At 40.8% G+C, this 20826-nt stretch overlaps 1 protein-coding gene across 2 annotated transcripts in view; it reads right to left on the bottom strand.

Annotated features, from left to right (window-relative positions):
- Nucleotides 1–10698: 10698 nt before the first annotated feature.
- chrm5.S (cholinergic receptor, muscarinic 5 S homeolog) overlaps nucleotides 10699–20826 on the bottom strand; it is an 82514-nt gene continuing 72386 nt past the window's right edge. For both annotated transcript variants that reach the window (XM_018232207.2, XM_041574935.1), the window contains exon 3: nucleotides 10699–12909. In XM_018232207.2, coding sequence (XP_018087696.1) covers nucleotides 11274–12851 — 1578 coding nt within the window. In that variant the 5' untranslated portion in view covers nucleotides 12852–12909 and the 3' untranslated portion in view covers nucleotides 10699–11273. The remainder of the gene's footprint in view (nucleotides 12910–20826) is intronic.

Below are 20826 nucleotides of genomic sequence, written 5' to 3'. Positions count from 1 at the left end.
TTTGAAGTGACAACATGTCATGTTATTCTGTGTCCATAGACTTTCATGGGATCCCTGTTGCTTTCTCTGTCCTTTTAAAAGGAATTAAAAAAAAAACTCTGTTTATTAAAAAAAAATAAAATAAAAATGAATGTATGTAAATCCTTATTTATCTAAAAGACCCAGCGCACCCACACGTTGCAGCCTGTGTTGGTATTTTGTAGTTTTAATGTAAATGAGATTCGGAGGCTCCAAGAGGCATGGAGTGGCATATTTGGTAATTTTCAGGTGCTTTGTGTAGGCAGAACAATAATAATAATTTTATAATTAAATAAAATTAAAGAATGAACTGGATGTAGGATTATCAGCAGGTCAAGGCAGGAGCCTGGAACAGAATACAGGTGTGGGATCCGTTATCCAGAAAGCTCTGACTTACAGAAAGCCCGTTTCCTATAGACCCCATTATAGGCGAATAATCTAAAGTTTAATGATTTACTTTTTCTCTGTGATAATAAAATGGATCTTTGTATTTTATCCAAACCAAGATATAATTAATCCTTATTGGAAGCAAAACCAGCCTATTGGGTTTATTTAATGTTTACACGATTTTCTAGTAAACTTAAAGGGGTAGTTCACCTTTGAGTTAACTTTTAGTATGATGTAGAGAGTAATGTTCTGAAACTATTTGCAGTTCGTTTTAATTTTTTATTATTTAAGGTTTTTGAGTTATTTCGTTTTTTTTACGGAGCAGCTCTTCAATTTGCATTCTAAACAATCTGGTTGCTAGGGTGCTAATTACCCTAGTATCCATGCATTTATTTGAACAAGAGACTGGAACATGAATAGGAGAGGACCTTACTAGAAAGATGAGAAATAAAAATTAGCAATAACAATACATATGTAGCCTTACAGAGCATTTGCTTTTTAGATGGGGTCAGTGACGACCATTAGAAAGATGGAAAGACTCGGAGGGAAAGGGCAAATAATTCTAAAACTAAAAAAATAAATAATGAAAACCAATGGAAAGGTTGATTAGAATTGGCCATTCTATTACATACTAAATGTTCACTTAAAGGTGAACCACCCGTTTTAGGTATGAAGATCCAAATTACAGAAAGGCCCATCTTCCATAGACTCAATTATAATAAATGAATCCAACTTTTTAAAAATGGTTTCCTTTCTCTCTGTGATAATAAAATGGACCCTTGTATTTTATTCAAACCAAGATATAATTTATCCTTACTAGAAGCAAAACCAGTCTTTTAGTTTTAATTAATGTTTATATGATTTTCTAGTATGCCCCTCCTCTATGCCTTAAGCAATTACTTTCACTTTCCATTCAGCACTTCCTACATGTCACTGCTCTCCCAACATTCCCCCCGTTCTCTTCACCATTTAATTGTGTAGCCAGGACATGGGGATGGACATCCGCTCCCCCATTCTGGTGCACAAACAAGATTCTGAGATGATACAAGGCTTGCCTTAAAGGGATCCTATCATCAGAAAACATGGTTTTTTTTCAAAAGTAATAGTGCTATTCCAGCAGAATTCTGTACTGAAATCCATTTCTCAAAAGAGCAAACAGATTTTTTTATATTCAATTTTGAAATCTGACATGGGGCTAAACATATTGTCAATTTCCCAGCTGCCCCTGGTCATGTGACTTGTGCCTGCACTTTAGGAGAGAAATGCTTTCTGGCAGGCTGCTGTTTTTCCTTCTCAATGTAACTGAATGTGTCTCAGTGGGACCTGGATTTTACTATTGAGTGTTGTTCTTAGATCTACCAGGCAGCTGTTATCTTGTGTTAGGGAGCTGCTATCTGGTTACCTTCCCATTGTTCTGTTGTTTGGCTGCTGGGGGGAAAAGGGAGGGGGTTGATATGACTCCAACTTGCAGTACAGCAGTAAAGAGTGATTGAAGTTTATCAGAGCACAAGTCACATGACTGGGGTCAGCTGGGAAACTGACAATATGTCTAGCCCCATGTCAGATTTCAAAATTGAATATAAACAAATCTGTTTACTCTTTTGAGAAATGGATTTCAGTGCAGAATTCTGCTGGAGCAGCACTATTAACTGATTCATTTTGAAAAAATTTTTTTTTTCCCATGACAGTATCCCTTTAATAACTGTGTCCACAAAATGGCTGATGGAAACAAGATTTAAATAATTTATACAGTGTAATTAATTCAATGTTCTTGACTAATGTGATAAAATTGGATTTTGAATAATTTTTTTGGGTGGCAGGTCCCCTTTAAGGTATGAAGATCCAAATTACGGAAAGATCAGTCATCGGGAAAGTCCCAGGTCCCAAGCATTCTGTATAATAGGTTCAATACTTGTAGAGCTAAGCAGAATTCCACCTACAAAGACCTGTAAAATATAAGGCAGGTCTCATGGCCCAGCTTTTTTGATGTGCTTCTAGTGTGTATTTTCAGATGAGGATTGTATCAATATGCCCTATACTGAAATGAAGATACTCCCTGCATCGACTGCAGATTAAACATGTAAACCGTACTACAGAGTGTTGCAGTGGAACACAGGTAGAAACCCAGGCCTGTATTCTATGAGATCACACACCTTGTGGAGCAGGCAAGCAATGGACTCAGGTGGAACACAATTGATAAGAAATACAGACTTGGGTTTCTTCCTGCGTTCCCCTTCCATGGAACACCAGAAAATATCCACCGCACAGGAGCGTGAGCAGAAACACCTAAGAGAGATCTAAAAGGGATTCTGTCATAATTTTTATGATGTATTTTTAATTTCTAAATGACACTGTTTACACTGCAAATAATTCACTGTACAATATAAAAGTTCATTCCTGAAGCAGCAAGTGTATTTAGTTGTAATATTGGTGTGTAGGTGCATCTCAGCTCATTTTGCCTGATCATGTGATTTCAGAAAGAGCCTGCACTTTAGGATGGAACTGCTTTCTGGCAGCCTGTTGTTTCCCCTACTCAATGTAACTGAATGTGTCTCAGTGGGACCTGGATTTTACTATTGAGTGCTGTTCTTAGATCTACCAGGCAGCTGTTATCTTGTGTTAGGGAATTTTGTTTATTGATAAAATAAGTAACAAATCAATACAAAATAAACATTACACAGAGCACAGAATAAGAAACTAAAAAAAGCCCAAATCAAACTATCAATCTGTTACCTTCAATATTATCATTAAAGTTTAACTTTCTATTCCTCAATCCATTTACTCTTAGGGTTTCAGAGATTTAGCTGCTGATGTTCTCTTTTTTCCCGACGTTGCAATAAACACGTTGCAATAAACACGCAGGACCTTGCCCGCATGCATTGAGCTCTGAGTGCCGGTTTTCTTCTTGCTAACGTGTTTCATTAAGGGTTGCCGATCCCTTTCAACTGTGCACTGGGCCAGCTTGTACCGGAGAGGCCAGGGAGTGCTGGTGGGTTTTGGAACTTGGACTCTTTTTTTCCTGAACCCCACTCATTTCTGGGGATCCCTCATCCTCTTCTAGGAAGACACTTTGCCCTTCACTTGAAACCTCTAACTTTCCCTTCCTTTTCTTCCCAGAATCCTCTTCAAGCCTCCTGAGACCTGTTGTTTTACAGGGGAGTCCCCCCAACTGCCCATCATCATTTCTTTCCTCCTCAGAAACCCCCACATCTCTGTCTCTGCTTTTGTCTCTCTCCGGCTGTTTTAGTTCCTCTTCCTCCTGTTCCATCATCTCCCCCCAACCTTTGCTGTTGAAAAAAGAAGTTTTATTGGATGTCATTGGCTTTGCCTTGGATGTAAATCTCTTCTTCTTCCTTTTGTTTCTTACCTTCTGCCACAACTGCCCTTCTACTACTGCTCTGGTTGCTTCAACCCTGACCTCCTTCATCTCTGTGAATGACCCTGATGGGACAATCCCACGACCACTAAAGTTTCCTCCTGTCATAGAAATGGTTATAGAAAGGCCGGGCTAAGGAGGTCCTTGGGATACTGCACTCCTATTATCAATGTTTAGCACTAAACCCGATGGCCTTGGATAAGGAGCACAAGAAGATTCCTTTACTACTTTATTTTTAACAATGTACAACATATGCAATATCCTTTCTGTATTCTGAAATCAAGTCAGTCCTAAAGTCGCCTCTAAATAGTTCATTTCTTAATTTGTCCCTTCATGTTTCTGGAAAGGATTGAGCCAAGAACTAAAGTGCACCCGGTTACTGTTCAAGATCTCGGCAACAGGTGTGGTCCCTGCAGGAAAACCCAGCTTTGGGCATGCAGAGATTTCATGTACAGGTATGGGATCCGTTTTCTGGAAACCCTGTTATTCAGAAAGCTCCGACTTACATGAAGTTCATCACCATAGACTCCATTGTATCCAAATAATCCAGATTTTTTTTTTCTGTGTAATAATAAAACAGTAGCTTGTACTTGGTCCCAACTAAGATATAATTAATCCTTATTGGAGGCAAAACCAGCCTATTGGGTTTATTTCATGTTTATATGATTTTCTAGTAGACAAAGTTCCAAATTATGGAAAGATCCCTTATGCTGAAAACCCCAGATCCCAAGCATTCTGGATAACAGATCCCATACCTGTATTTCTGCTTTTTCAAAGAGGAATGTTGCAGTGTATGGAGTACGCTTACACATACAAAGACATGGATTATTCAGTCATGATGCATAACATAAAGATATCATAAGACTATTACATAGAGCAGGGGTCCCCAAGCTTTTAATCATTCATGAGCCACATTCAAATATAAAAAGAGTTGGGCAGCAGGGATGGGCGATTTTTTTCGCCTTGTTTCGCCGAAAAAATGACGCCCATAGACTTGTATGGTGGCGTGTGTCAAAAAAAAAAGACGCGCGTCAAAACAGTTTCGCCGCGCGACAAAATGTTTTTGACGCCCATAGACTTTAATGGGCTTTTTTGGCGAAGCGAAACGGGTCAAATTCGCCCATCCCTATTGGGCAGCAACACAAGCATGGAAGATGTGGCAATTAAGGGCTGTGATTGGCTATTTGTTAGCCCCTATGAGGACTGGCAGCCTATAGGAGTTTGTGTTTGGCAGTACACCTGGTTTTTATACAACCAAAACTTGCCTCCAAGCCTGGAATTTAAAAATAATCACCTGCTTTGAGACCACTGGGAGCAACATCCAAGGGGTTGGAGAGCAACATGTTACTCACGAGCTACTGGTTGGGGATCAGTGATATAGAGAGTAGACTTTATTATGTGTATTAGAGGAACAGAAGTCTCCTAGGAACTGAATCCATGTGGTTTTTCTCCATGTTCCTTCCCATGCCATAGAAAGGATAAAAAGGATGACTTGGGGGGAAAAAACCTTTATATTGGCCTGGCTGCAAGTTTTATTCCAAAGCAGCACAACAGAGATTAATCAGAATTACTCATTCATCACCTTTACTGCTACAACCCCTTGTAGTGGCGTCTCCTACTGTTTTACTGTATGATTTTTATTTTATCTTATATTCTGGCAATTGTGCTGACTTTCTGGGGAATTGTACTTTTTTCCTAATAATCCCTTATGTGTGCTGTTATATATAATAAATAATAGGGGAAGCATAACCTTCCAACAGCGAATATTTGTATTGATGCTAGCTGAAAAATAATACTGCCAGGGTTATATGTGCTTCATTAGCCATCATTAAAAACTCTACTCGTCAACTTTATCTAGGAAAATTCCAAATGATGTTTTCAGGAGCTGCATTTTTTCCAGCTCGTCAGGTTAGTGGAATTTTCGGGCGCTGTATATTCTCATAGAGAACTATATTCATATTATGTTTCAGTAGACCACAAGAGGGCAATAAATGACTGAAAATTGACTAAACAAGGGATGAACATGATGGGTGTAATCATTAGCAGTCATAGATCAGGAACAAGTCAATAGATCAGGAACAAGTCAATAGATAATTAGAAGAAAAGTTCTCCCTCCCTGCTGACATCTTTTAATGTGCATGGAAATTAACTTTCTTGATGCTGAGTGAGATTTATGGCTTATAATTGTATTTTATTTCATTTTAGTAGAAATATACAGTTATGTATATCAAGGGATATTCACTAACTGCAGCTACAAACAAGCTCTTTATAAAGGTACTTGCACATATATATGCGACTTGTAACGTTTGTGTATTTCTCACTTACTGATTGTGTCGGCATTGATGCACTGGCTCTTCATGTTAGCTCTGGTGTTGCAGAGGCGCAAGTATAAGCCCTGAAATTATCTTTTTGCATCCAGTGTCGGACTGGACCCGCGGGACACCGGGAAAAAACCCGATGGGCCACAGGCTCTTGTGGGCCCTGCCGGCCCAGATCCGTTTCCCAGTGGCGCGCAACCCCTCTTTATTGGGGGTCGCAGCAAAATCAAAATTTCACGCATGCGCACTAATGTGGGGCTGCGCACGTGTGCACTCGTACACACTGACGCGCATACACATACCCGGCACCGGAGTGCCGGAGGGGGGCCCGGGGCCAGTAGCCCCGGTGGGCCCCAAGCCCCCAGTCTGACCCTGTTTGCATCTTGGTCCTACAGGAATGTCAGAAGCTTAAAGCGCACCTGTTGGGCAAAATAGGTCAACAGAGCCCACACTCCGGTTGAGGGTAACTATTTTTTTTTTAATTGCCTCCCGCCAGCTACTAGAGTTGCCACCTTTTCTGGAAAAAAATACCGGCCTTCCTATATATTTATGGTTTTTCCCCATTGCTATCAAGCAACATTGTTACTGGCAAGGCCGGTAAAATACCAGCCAGGTGGCAACCCTACCAGCTACTAGTGTTATCCTCAACCTGAGCCACACCTTTGATTGGGGATAATATTTTTGCCAAACAGGTGCCCTTTAAGTCACTGACGCAGGAGGAATTTTCTGACGCTTCTCTAGTCAATTCCAGCCCTTGTGCCATATTGAGTGATGTAACTTAGAGAAATGTAAGGGCTCTTACACACGGCCGTTTTTGCCTGCTCTCCCCTGCGTTGCACTTTTTCAGTTCAGCCGCAGTGGAACGCAGGAGTAGATGCAATTATTGTGAAGGGGGCTGTACTAAGACAGACACATGTAAGTGCCATACGCAGGTTGGGACGCAGCATGTTGCATTTCACCTGCATTCGGCGCATACATGCGTCTGTGTGAGTACATCCCCCTTTAAAATAATTGACTGCGTCCACTCCTGCGCTCCCCTGCGGCAAAACGGAAAAAGCGCAACACAGGGGAGCGCAGGCAAAAACGGCCGTGTGTAAGAGCCCTTACATTTCTCTGAGTCTTAATTTAAGCTTCTGGCAGGCTGGTTGGTTAGAATAGTGTGAGTAACAAAGTCATGATATTAGCAGTGTAAAACTGCTGCATAGAACAGCGATAATAATATACACTTCGGTTATTTACTAGGGTTAAATAAATGGCTCTGCACAGCTATAAGAAACAAACATTTCTTGTACAAAACAATGTCAATTTTTAAATTTAGATCTCAGTTTATTTGCTTGTACTTGTCTCCTAGAATTGATTGGTCCAGAGGCGTCTGTAGGAAATGAGAGGACTCGGCTAGAGCGTTGCAGGAACAATTCAGCTGGTTGTGTCTGAAAGTCAATGTCACGGGGTGAGGATCTTCATTTTGAACAATAGAAGTGGCCCAAGGGAAGGAATGAAAAGACCTTGGTCGCGAATAATCAGCATCGGGTACAGAGGTAAACCGTAGAAGTTCAACATCATTTATTTTATTGATATTTATTTCTATCCTTGAAGGACAAGAAACATATTTGATGAAAGCAAAGTGGCTGCAAAACAGCGGCTGAAAATAAAAAGTAACTTCAAAAACAAAAACAACATGACACAAATATATATTTTCCAAAAACAAACAAAGTGTAATGTGTTGTTAATTTACTGTGCTCACAAGGTTCCGGCTGTACGTCTAAATTACAGCGTCCAAGGCTACGGGGAGTTGTAGTTCAAGCACTCATGGCTGTGGAATGAACATCCCTGGTGTAAAAGCCTCGTGTGATAAATGCTGTGTGTCATATCTAAAGTGATAGCTAATGATAGCATTGCAACTGTCATATTTAAAATACCCTTGGATCGTTGGGTTTCAATTTTCTTTAGAAAAAGCTGTTTAAGCCCATAATGTTCAGTAGGGTTTCCTCCTACTCTTACATCTACCATTTATTCCTGTGTTGCACGGCCTGCAATCTGTCATTTGTCACTGCCAAAAACATCTGTCAAAACTCTCTTCCTGTGCAGCAGAGGAAGTCCCACCCTCCCAAAAACGCTACAGAGCAGAAAGCATCAGATACAAATACTAACTGTGTAGCCTAGGGGTATCTGTATGCGGCCATTACGCTATAAAGGTCAGTATCACTTTTTGGTGCAAAAGGGAACCCCAGTCTTGCCACATGAATGCCAGGCAGATACAGGGCCACCATCGGGGGGCACAGGGGGTTCTACAGTATTGGGCCCTGGCTGTGCAGCACTTTTTGAAATAGCCAGGCCCCCCTTGACTGCGCCAAAGCCGTGCCGCATCTGCCGAAGTCCCGATTAGCAGAAGTACCGAACAGCCGAACTTGAAGTCCCAAAGCCGCGAAAAGACCCAAAGTCACAAAAGGAGCCGAACTTGAAGCTGCAAATAAACCCGTAGTCAAGGAAGAAGCCAATATTATAGTCCCAAAGCCACGAAAAGACCCGAAGTCATGAAAGGAGCCAAACTTAAAGTCGCTAAAAGACCTGAAGTCAGAAAGAAGCCAAACTTAAAGCCGCTAAAAGACCCGAAGTCACGAAAGGAGCTGAAATTGAAGTCCCAAAGCCGCGTAAAGACCCAAAGTCACATAAGGAGCCGAACTTGAAGCCGCAAAAAGACCCGGTCACAAAAGGAGCCGAAATTGAAGTCCCGAAGCCACGAAAAGACTGAATTTACGAAAGGAGCCGAACTTGAAGTCCCAAAGCCGCGAAAAGACCCGAAGCCACGAAAGGAGCCGAACTTAAACCTTTGGTTCTTCTTTGCCTCCTTAGCGACTGTTATGGCACAACAGTTTTTTTTAACATATAAGGGGGCCCTGACCATCAATGGCTTTTTATAACGTGTGTGTGTGTGGGGGGGGGTTACCATTTTTAGCGCTGTCTGTGTGGTCTTTTAACTGTGGTGTGGGGTGGACGGGATGTGGGGTGGGGCTTGGTGGCCCTTTGATTTCTAATGGTGGCCCTGAGCAGATATATTCACAGTTATAGAACATGCTGTGATACCTACACTTGGTTTGTCAGTCTGATCCCTTATTTGTAGTGATGGGCGAATTTCTCCCATTCTTTTGTTTAGATGAATTTTGCTGTTGAAGAAAAATCCAACCATACAATGAAAATATTATCTGGGAAATTAAAAAAATTGTCCAAAAAAACTGAAGTAATGATGTGATTGGTTGCTATAAAAAAAAAATGATTTTGCTTATGATCTTTATTAATACATTAGCGTCAGAATCTCCTACAAATGGTGGGCGATTTATTTTGTTTGAGCTTCAAAACATGGCCTAGTCTTAAAGTAACATCTTTCTCCAAAGGAATTAGGAAATAACTAAGAATTATCTTGATTGGACACGGAGACTAAAGGTGGCCATTCACGGGCAGATAAAGCTTCCGATATCGGTCGTTTGGACCAATTTGACAGCTTATCTGCCCGTGTATGGGGACTTCCGATGGGTCTTCCCGATCGATATCTGGCCACGATATCGATCGGGAAGGTTGGATTTTTAACCGACCAACCCGTCGGAGCCCCTTGGCGCATCGTAATTGGATCGTTCGGCCATACGGCCAAACGTTCGAATTACCCCCAATATAGCCATGCTGTTTAGTGGCATATCGGGGAAAGATCCGCTCGTTTGGCGATGTCGCCAAACGAGCGGATCTTTGAGTCTATGGCCACCTTTAGGACAGAGACACATGGTCAGATACGGGGAGATTAGTCACTTGGCAACAAATCTCCTCTTCTTCGGGGCAACTAATCTCCCTGAACTGCCTTCTCGCCGGCTGGAATGTAAATCGCTAGCAGGATGGCACTTGGAGCTCTTCGTTTTCAAAGTTGTCTCGTGACAAAACTTCGGACGACTTCGGAAAATGAAGCGCTCCAATTTCCATCCCGCCGGCAATTTACATTCTAGCCGACGGGAAGGCAGTTCAGGGAGATTAGTTGCCCCGAAGAAGAGGAGATTCCCCCCCAATCTGACCGTGTGTCTCTGCTCTAAGCGGTCGATAAATCCAACTCAAACGCTACATTTATGTGAGGCCAGATGTATGACCAGGGTGAAAACCATTTGGGGGCAGAGTTATCTAAAGTCAAGTTTTTATTTTCCCTGGCCTGACTTCCATTACAAAATATTCTATTCTCACAGGCCACATTTTTTTCCTTGAATATAAAATCAGGGGGGAAAAAATACCCTTTTCCTCATCAGTCAAAGTCACCAGAGTGGAACATATTTTGCCCTCTCTACTGGAGCAGCTTTTCAGTTTTGGTTTTCATTGAAATGATTTATCATCTGTCAAAAGGTCACTTCAGTTTTCCATGAGCATTACTTGATTTTTGTCCCTTTCCATTTTTTTTTTTGGAATTTTCAAATGCCTCATTATCTATTTATACTGTCACATTCAGAACTGTAAATTGTGTTGTTTCTAAACTGTTCCCTGACCTTCATGTTGACAAGTTATAATTACTTGAACGTCCTCTGGAGCCTTGATTTCTCCGTGGCCCAGGCAAAGTAAAGGGCCGGACAATTAAACACAGAGATCAGCAAAACAATTTCACCGGACAGTTACAAGCGGATCGCTTCCCACTTTACGAGAAAATGGTAATGTTTCTGGTTTTTATTACGTACAGCCTACTTTACATTACGTTAAAACGTTTCCTCCTGATCCCGGCTGGGAGTTTCTTTCTGAAGAGAGTTAAGCACAATATCAAATATTACGAATGGATCATACCAGAAGCAGCATATCATGTATCGCACTCACAAGAACTAATCCCAATTGTCTGCACAGTAACGTGGTAACAATTTATAGGTTTTCTAACTATAAAAATTTTTTTGGAAGAGTTCAGTTCTGCTCATGGTGTGTACTGTCCAGATCCCTGCTCTCTGGAACCCAGAACTTTCAGCATTCAGCAGCTTCTGGTTGCAAAGTTCGGGCTCTGTTATCCTCTTTGCAACATTAATATATTTAATCATTAGTGTGCCCTGTTCCACATCTGTGAGATTACCAACCTGCATGATCTTGCACAGATGGACCCAAACACAGATAAAGATACCCCACAGTACAGCTTCAGAACATGTCAACACAATATAAGGACTTGGACCTCAGGGCAGCTTGTTGTGACAGGGCGGATGCTGCCCATACCAGTACAATTTTTCCTCTATATTTTTTTTTCTCCATCGGCAGAGAAGCAACATTTTAAAAGTTTTCCGAAAGGTTTTGTTGCACAAGGCATAACAGATTGGGTTGACTGTGCTGTTGACATAGCACAACCAGTAGCCTAGATGCCACAGAGATGAGGGGATACAGTCAGAACAGAAGGTAGAAACCAGAACCATGATGTTATAAGGAGTCCAGGTAATGATAAATGCTAATAAAATGGCACTTAGTGTCTGTGCTGCTTTGTGTTCCTTGATCAAAACCATCCTCTTGCGCTTGGTGATCTGATGGCTGATGCTAGGGTCCATGCTTCGCAGTGAGTGACCTTTGGACATAGAGGAACATGGAGTGATTTTTACTTTCCGACAGCCGTTGTTGACCTCCTGGGAGCCATCATCATTAACCACAATCCTGAACTTATAAGAGACACACTTTTGGCTTTTCTGTGAGTGACTTTTGCCGGGTGTTAAAAAGAACCTCTCATTTTCATAATTACTTAGCCCTGACTGCTCTTTTGTAAGTATCTGCTTGGTCTCTTCTTCCTTCTGAGCTTCAGTTCGGTTCTCATAGGCACCTTGGAAGACAGCTTCCTTGCTTTGTTTGTCCTCATCATCTGAGGAGGGGTAGCTACTGCATGTGGTCAACTGATCTTCTTTAATCCACTCATTACAGGTATTGGGGCTCTGGGTTATTTTAATAGTAGTAGTGGTGCTGCGACTGGAAGAGGACCACGATGCCTGGCACCTCTCCCTTTTGGCACGTGTTTGCTGCTTACAACTGAAACATGACTTGAAAAGAGCTCCTTGTGGCCTTATCATTTCAAAGTCAGCAACAGATTCAGAGCCTTGCAGATCAGCCAGATCTTTGGTGCGCTTCTCTGTTTCCTTATATATACGACAGTAAAGAATGGTCATAACAGAAACAGGAAGGTAGAAGGCAGCAATGGCAGTTCCAAAGGTAATGATAGGTTCATAAAGGAACTGGATTTGACATTCCTCTGGGGGTACTGTGCGTTCTCCTACAAGGTATTGCCAGCATAGGATAGCTGGAGCCCACAAGATGAAAGAAATAAACCAGGCCAACCCAATCATAAGCCCGGCCCTCTTCGGTGTGCGTTTTGCTCTATAGGTTAAAGGTCTTGTAATAGAAAAATACCTATCAAAGCTGATTACTAAAAGATTCATGACCGAGGCATTGCTGGCCACATAATCCAAAGCAAGCCACAAATCACAAGCCAGGCTGCCTAGCGACCAATGACCTATCAGAATATAGGAGGTGTAGAGATTCATTGAGAAGATCCCAATGATGAGGTCAGCACAAGCCAAGCTCAGGAGATAATAATTATTCACTGTCTTTAGCTGACTGTTGACTTTAAATGAAACCATGACAAGGATGTTCCCAACAATGGTGATCAAGCTAACGATGGCACTCACAGTAGCAATGGTGATAACCTCCCACAAGCTGAGAGCTTTCAGCGGCACTGTCCCATTAGAGTTGTTCAAAGATGATGAATTTGCTTCCATATTCTTCCTTCTCCGGAGATCCTAAAAATGTGAGGAGCAACGATCAACAGCAAAAGGCCTGAAATGAGACAAAGCACATGATTTCAGTAAAGGCTAAGTGAACTTTAGGGTACTATGATCACAAACAGATTTTATTCACATGTAGAATGCCGAGGCTAGTCATAGAGTAGCTCCTACTTATCTGGGAGTCCATAATTAATCATTTGTGCCTTCATTTTGTACCAGGTAGGCATAGGCACTGTGGTGTGGTATTTTGGGATGAATGTTTCCTTGCATCCTTAAAGGAGACCTGTCACCATAAGAAATAATTTCAAATTCTTTTCTATCATGTTAGTTGAGCAAAATAAACTTTGCTTACACTGTATTTATTATTTCAATTTTGTTTCCTTCTGTTTTGGAATTTTACAATCACAGCAAGCAGGCAGCTGCCATTTTGTGGACACGGTTATTAAGGGAAATTGTGTATCACCCCAAAATCTTGTGTATGAACCAGAATGAGGGACGTAATGTCCATTTGCAGTGCCCTACACAATTATAGAGCCTGAGGAGGGAAGGGGGAATGGGAGAAGAGCAGTGACATGTAGGAAGTGCTGAATGGAAAGTGAAAGTAATTGACTGCCCCGTCTCAGGCATAGAGGCGGGGCATGTAATATTTGATTGACAGTTTAGATATTTAAACACCTTTATAACAGGTATGGATGTTTTAATGAAAAAATTTTTTGGGGTTCCATATTTAATTTGGAAAGGACTTTCATTATGCATTTTTTTATGTGTAGGTGACAGGTCCACTTTAAATACTCTAAACATTCGTGTGTTCAAAAGTTCACTTTTAGAACTGCCCGAACTACCAAAGCTTGTGCGTCTGCCGATATATCAGACAGTTTATTTGTTTCTGAATCTTAATATTTTCTTTGACCTATAAAGGGTCTGCGGTGCTCATGTTAGCATTATTCCAGGCTCCTGATACGGTACATATTGTCCTTGGAACACAAACCGCATTGCACAAAATGCAGAGAACAATGAGAAATATTGTTTTTTTTTTTAAACACAGAAATCATAATATTTGAACAAGAAGCGCTTTCATAAAAATATTTACGCACACTGACCAGATGAGATAAATATGAAGCTTTTATTAATAGAAAACCTAAGGAACAACAATACTGCACGTATCACCAAATGTACGGTACTTTTTTTAACCAGTGCAGTCCATATTCCCCTTCGTTTAATGTCCAGTTTAGCAATTCTCCTCCTACTCCACAGATAAGTAGCAGGAGCCAGTACATTAGGCAACAACACATTCCAAAGGAAAACCAGTTAAATACAAGGTAGGACTGGGCCGGGGGAACACCGGGAAAAAACCCGATGGGTCCCAGCTCTTATGGGCTCCCTGCAAAAATTATGTTCGGGTTGCGGCAAAAATCCTGTATGTGTGCACATGTGCAATTGCAGCAAAAAACCTCAAAAAACTAGGTGCTCCAAGTGCCATCCCACTGGAGATTTACATCGGGAAGGCAGTTCGGGGAGATTAGTCGCCCCAAAGAAGAATCTCCCCGAATCTGACCATGTGTCTCTGCCCTAAAGTAAGAGTTTTAGTGTGGGGTTACCATTCGCTTAGTTATAAGGATACAATGAGCTTATATTAAAGGACCATTTCATACCAACAATAGGATGCTACAGATATGGTATCAGTAATTGAATAGTGCTGCTCCAGCAGAATTCTGCACTGAAATCCATTTCTCAAAAGAGCAAACAGATTTTTTTATATTTAATTTTGAAATCTGACATGGGGCTAGACATTTTGTCAGTTTCCCAGCTGCCCCCAGTCATGTGACTTGTGCTCTGATAAACTTCAGTATCTCTTTACTACTGTACTGCAAGTTGGAGTGATATCACCCCCCTCCCTCCCCCCCAACAGCCAAACAACAGAACAATGGGAAGGTAACCAGATAGCAGCTCCCTAACACAAGATAACAGCTGCCTGGTAGATCTAAGAACAACACTCAATAGTAAAAACCCATGTCCCACTGAGACACATTCAGTTACATTGAGTAGGAAAAACAGCAGCCTGCCAGAAAGCATTTCTCTCTTAAAGTGCAGGCACAAGTCACATGACCAGGGGCAGTTGAGAAATTGACAAAATGTCTAGCCCCATGTCAGATTTCAAAATTGAATATAAAAAAATCTGTTTGCTCTTTTGAGAAATGGATTTCAGTGCAGAATTCTGCTGGAGCAGCACTATTAACTGATGTTTTTTGAAAAATTTTTTTTTCCCATGACAGGATCCCTTTAATATGCACCTCCCTATACCACATCAAATAAAAGCAATACTAGCCACATAATTTCAGGCAAATATAAAACACTTTATAATGGATAAAAATAGTGGGTAATTCATATACTGTGCACTTGTCAATCACTGCCGCCAGTGACAATAATTCACCATTGGTGTTGGGACACATTAGTAGAACAGACAGGTGTAAAATGTTAATAATGGCTGAATAAAAGACACATGGGTCACCTGCATTCTGTGAGCTGCAATTGCTTTTATTCAGTGGAACAGGCATCAGCCCTTTATACTTTTCCTTTATACCCATTTGACTCCCGTGTAATTCTGCCACTAGATCTGAGAACGTAAAAACGTGTGGTTGTGGTAAAGACGATTATCCAACCCACCCGTAGAGCAGTTATTTGTACGTCGCCACGTTCATAGTTGGTGTCACGTCTTCCATCTCATTAGCCACATACAAACCTTTGATTTAGGCTCCGAGATGTGACTTCTGACTCAGATCTCACGAATTCATTAGAGGTCATTTCATATCTCCGTTTTATGTGAAACCCGAATGTTGTTTGTACTTTGTGCTGGTGCATTTGTGACGTCCGAGTGTCTTATCAGCGAGCGCTCAGCTGTATCAAGCCACAGCGTAATCATTACTGATGCACCTTTTGTTATTTCATGCTTGGAATTATTTGATCACTGCCTTGATCACCGATTATGTTTATCATGGTTTAAATGAAGGAAAAACATTTCCCTTTTATGAATTTTTTTGCTCTCAGCCTCATTGAACTTTATGGTTTAAAAATGACGGTGAGCACAACTTTCCCTTGTTTGTTATAGTTTATACAGGAGCAGTGACCAGCTCCATGTTGTAGCTCCCACCCTTCCCAACTATAGTCAGGTGATCCCTGTGGTGGCCAATAAAAGGGCAGCCATTTTCGAGAGTTTTAACCTTGAAAGGAAGTAAGTTGAAGGTAAAACTTTTTGTAAAATGTATAATGAAGCAATAGAATTCCTAATGAATCAGATGAAAGTTGAGCATAGGACTGGCCAGATATGGGATGACTTTGACGTAGTTGACCATCTTAAATATATTGCAATATAAGGACAAACAATCCCTGTTTTGTTTAAAGGGTAAGGCATTTTTAGTAGCTTAAGGGACAAAATGTCTCAGATAGATTGATATTGGGTTGAGTGCAGAGGACTCTTGTATTTGTCTCTATGAATTTTTTTGTCACAGCCTCTTTGCACCCAATATATATAAAAATATTGGTAAGCACGACTTTTCCATGTTTGTTATAAGATATAAATGTATATACAGCTGACTTTTCAGTGCAGCAAGCATTGTCCTAAAGTTGAACAGATGCCATCTTGTTCCATGACTTCCCCATACCCTAGAGCTTTCTGTTCTACCCGTCTGCTGTAATTAATCTCCTGTCTCCACCCTGCCGCTCGCCCCGTTCTCTAGTAAATCCAATTTTCAGACGTCATGGATTGTCACATGTCATGTCTAATCTTGACCCAAACTCCAGATGCTCCTCACTGCTGACCCATCTTCTCATCAAAGATCTCCTTGCCGCACAATTAACTCTCCTTGTGTGTGTAAAGTGTAAGCCCAAATGTTCCCTTCCTTTAGAGATCAGTGTCAATCCTTATGTTTTTCCGAAACCAATATAACCCTGTCAATGGATGTTTCCTTAGCCCATAAGTATCAGATGCTTATGGCTTTCCATTCCACCGACATACCCTTTATTATTGGATGCAGCAATTAAGGCAACAATAGAGGAAACAGATACCTCCTGCAGATAAAAAGGTAAATGATCCATAGAAAGAGAATCCATTAAATACATAGATAATGTGCCATAATGTATGGGTTTTATAAATGGGTTTTATTTGCTCAGAGATAGCCTCCAGCAATGTTCCGCAATATCGGAAGTGAAGTAAAAGTCAAGTAGGGAACATGTGATACCACCAACTGATGAGGCGACAAACTAAGCTCCATACAGATAAAGCAGATGTAATAATATCATTTTCTGAGTAATAAAAACATGTCTCTAAATTGCCCTACAGTGAACAGGATTATCCATCTCCCACTTGTCCTGCTCAACTCTCACGCACCTTTGTTTAGTGATCATCGTCCTATAGCCGCGCCATTACCCCACAACTGTCTGATCAGCTCAGTGCATTTTTTTTAATCTAGATTTTAACCCATCTGTGTTTTATATTTAGATTCATACTGAAAAAAACATTGTGGTCTTGAAATATGCTGTGTAACGTATCCCAAATAAAGGGAATTGCAGTTCGGTTTTTGTTTTTGTGAACGTGCACATGGCTTTAGAAAGACTAAGGGGCCAATTCATTAACTTTGAGTGAAGGAATAGAAGAAAAAATACTTCGAATTTCCAAGTGTTTTTTTGGCTACTTCGACCTTCGAATGGGCTACTTCGACTTTCGACTACGACTTTGAATCGAAGGATTCGAACTAAAAATCGTTCGACCATTCGATAGTCGAAGTACTGTCTCTTTAAAAAAAACTTTGACCCCCTAGTTCGCCACCAAAAACTACCAAACCCAATGTTAGCCTATGGGGAAGGTCCCCATAGGCTTGGCTAAATTTTTTTGGTCTAAGGATAATCCTTCGATCGTTGGATTAAAATCCTTCGAATTGTTCGATTCAAAGGATTTAATCGTTCGATCGAACGATTATTCCTTCGATCGTACGATCAAACTATTTGTGCAAAATCCTTCGACTTTGATATTCGAAGTCGAAGGATTTTCATTCCCAGTCGAATATCGAGGGTTAATTAACCTTCGATATTCGACCCTTGATGAATTTGGCCCTAAAGGACCCTAAACTATGTATATATATTTTTGGAATTTTGTTGAACCCTTTCATGTATCTTTATTTCTTTTAATAGAACTACCAGCAATACGAACCTTTGTGTGTACTGTATCATCATTTTATGACAAGGTACTTTTTTAATAGCCTTTATCAAAAGGACACTGACCGTGTCGGACTGGCCCACCGGAATACCAGGAAAACTCCCGGTGGGCCCAGGTGTCAATGGGCAGGGGCGTAACTATAGAGGAAGCAGACCCTGCGGCTGCAGGGGGGCCCAGGAGGTATATGGGCCCCATGAGGCCCTAATTCATATACAATTTCAATAAATATTGGAGAAACAAGTCAACCTCTAAACATTTTGGAGGCCTGAAAAATAATTTGCTGTGGGGCCCAGTAATATCTCGTTTACGCCACCGTCAATGGGCCTCTTGCTTCTAACCATTTAGCCTATTTCATGGTCATTCCCTATTTCTTTATGGGGAAAAATGCTTAATAATGGAAGAATATAGTGTAGAAGTAGAAGTAAGTAATAGAAGACTAAGAGAATAAAGAGTTTCAAAAGTGGTCCCCCAGTCTACGGTTTTCCAGTGGGCCCAAGGTCTAAGGGTTTCTGGTGGGCCCCTGGCATCCCAGTCCGACACTGGACACTGAAAACATGTTTATTGTTTTTAAAGCATCCACAGCAGAATGTTGCATTGAAATCCATTTTTCAAAAGAGACTACAGATTTTTTATATATTTAATCTTTAAATCTGTCATGGGGCTAAAGATGGCCATAGACGCAAATATACAGTCGTACAAATTGAAGTTTTAAATAATTTTCGGACCGTGCGTGAATCGTCCTGACATTTTTTGTACCATGGCGATGAGTCGATCAGACAGGTTAAAAGATTTCTGTCGGCAAATGATACGATCTCTGCATGTATTGCCTGTCTGACTATATCAATAGGTGACTGCTATTTGTCGGACATCATTTTCGTACGATTGCTGTCACAGCCAGAACATCGTCTGATTTGTTTTTTACTACTTTATTTAATCTGAATCGTTAGTGGCAGGTCACAAGATTGAGACGTCCAATCATTCATCCAATACAAGGGTAAAATCTGCACATCTATGGGAATCTTAAGTATATTGTTAGTTTTCCAGGTGCCCTAAATCATGTGACTTGTGCTCTGATAATCTTCATTCACTCTTTACAGCTTTACTGCAAGTTATCACACCCCTCCTTTTCCCCATCAGCAACAGAACATTGGGAATGTAACACGATGACATCTCTCTGACACCTGCATTGCTAGATGTAGCTCTAAGAACAGCACTCGATAGTAAAAATCCAAGTCCCACTGCTACTCCTTCAGTTACATTGAGTAGGAGGAACAATAGCATATCTGAAAGCTGGCTCTTTCGGAAAGCACAGGATCAGGTCCAATGATCTCAGATGGCTGCCTTCATACCAGAATTACAACTAAAATATACACTTGTTGATTCAGGAATAATGATGTGTAATGGTAGAGTTAATGGTAAATTATTTGTAATGTGTAACATTGTAACAGTGTCATTTAATCCCTTGAGTTTGATGAAGCTCCTATTGATCCAGTTAATCATCTACGTTTGCCATTTGCATTAGAGAGGCAATTTATACAAAATTTATACAAAATTTTACCGCCATCTATATAGTGGCGGTAATTTATTTTTTTAAAGTTCTCAAGGGGACAGGAAATATTCCCTAACCCCTTGTTTTATTGGGTGAAATCTGTTTACTGGGCTGTTGATAATATCTATAAAGTTTAGCAGTTTTGATGATAAATATCATATAATCATATAATAAACGCCATAAAACATAGCATAAATATTCGCAAACTTAAATTGTCGCCAGAAAATTCGCAATTCGCTAAAATTACCGCTAACGTAAGCTGGTTTGTTAACGTAGTTACCGCAAGTGATCGCAATGACTTCTGAGCGCATCGCTGTTTGGTAAATGTAGTCGCTGCGAATATTCTGGCGGAAAGATTTCCGCATGCGATAACATGCGGAAACTTAAATTCAAATTGACCGCACTTTAGTAAACGGACCCTTGTAAATTTCAATAGAAGAAGGAATGGATCAGTGGGTTAAAACACTGACTCAGAAGTCAAGGGATTATTATACCATCCCCACAGTCTGCCCAAGAGCACACACTCTATTCTATATCATGATCATTTTAATATAACAAACCTCCTGATGACATAATATACTGAATAAATAACTCCAGTACATTGATACAGTAGCAGCTTTGACTGTAAACTGTAGGTAATAAGGGACTTTTCAGAATATTAATCTACTGTTAATACATTTACTGCTATTTCTTGTCCTGCGGAATAAAAAATCTACAAAGTTGAGGTCTAGCAATGTGTCAGTTACCCAAAGCGCAGTACAAGTATGGGATCCATTATCCGAAAACCCGTTATCCAGAAAGTTCAGAATTATGGAAAGGTCATTTCCCATAGGGGCAAATTCACTAAGATGCGAAGTTGCGCCAGGTGCAACTTCGCCGCAATTCGCCAGGCGTAGTTTCGCCAGGGCTCCGCAAATTCACTAAAATCCGAAGTTGCTCACAGGGGTAGCGTAAGTTTGCGGAGTTGCGCTAGCGTTGATTCGCTATATAAAGCGAAGTTACGTTAGCGAAGGCTAATTTGCATACGGCACGAAATTCAAATTTCAATGGAGGAATACGTATCTGCACTACAAATGCCTAGAAAACCTTCAAATCTGCAAATAAAATGTTTATTTTGCCCTACACATGTGCCCACTGTCTAGGTAAGTTGTCATGAGTCAGGAAATGTAGGGGGGAAGGAGGGGAGCCCCAAAAGTTTTTCGATCTTTTTC

This window comes from Xenopus laevis, chromosome 8S (assembly GCF_017654675.1).
Source record: "Xenopus laevis strain J_2021 chromosome 8S, Xenopus_laevis_v10.1, whole genome shotgun sequence".
Lineage (NCBI taxonomy): Eukaryota > Metazoa > Chordata > Amphibia > Anura > Pipidae > Xenopus > Xenopus laevis.
This window is presented reverse-complemented; position numbering and strand designations above follow the sequence as displayed.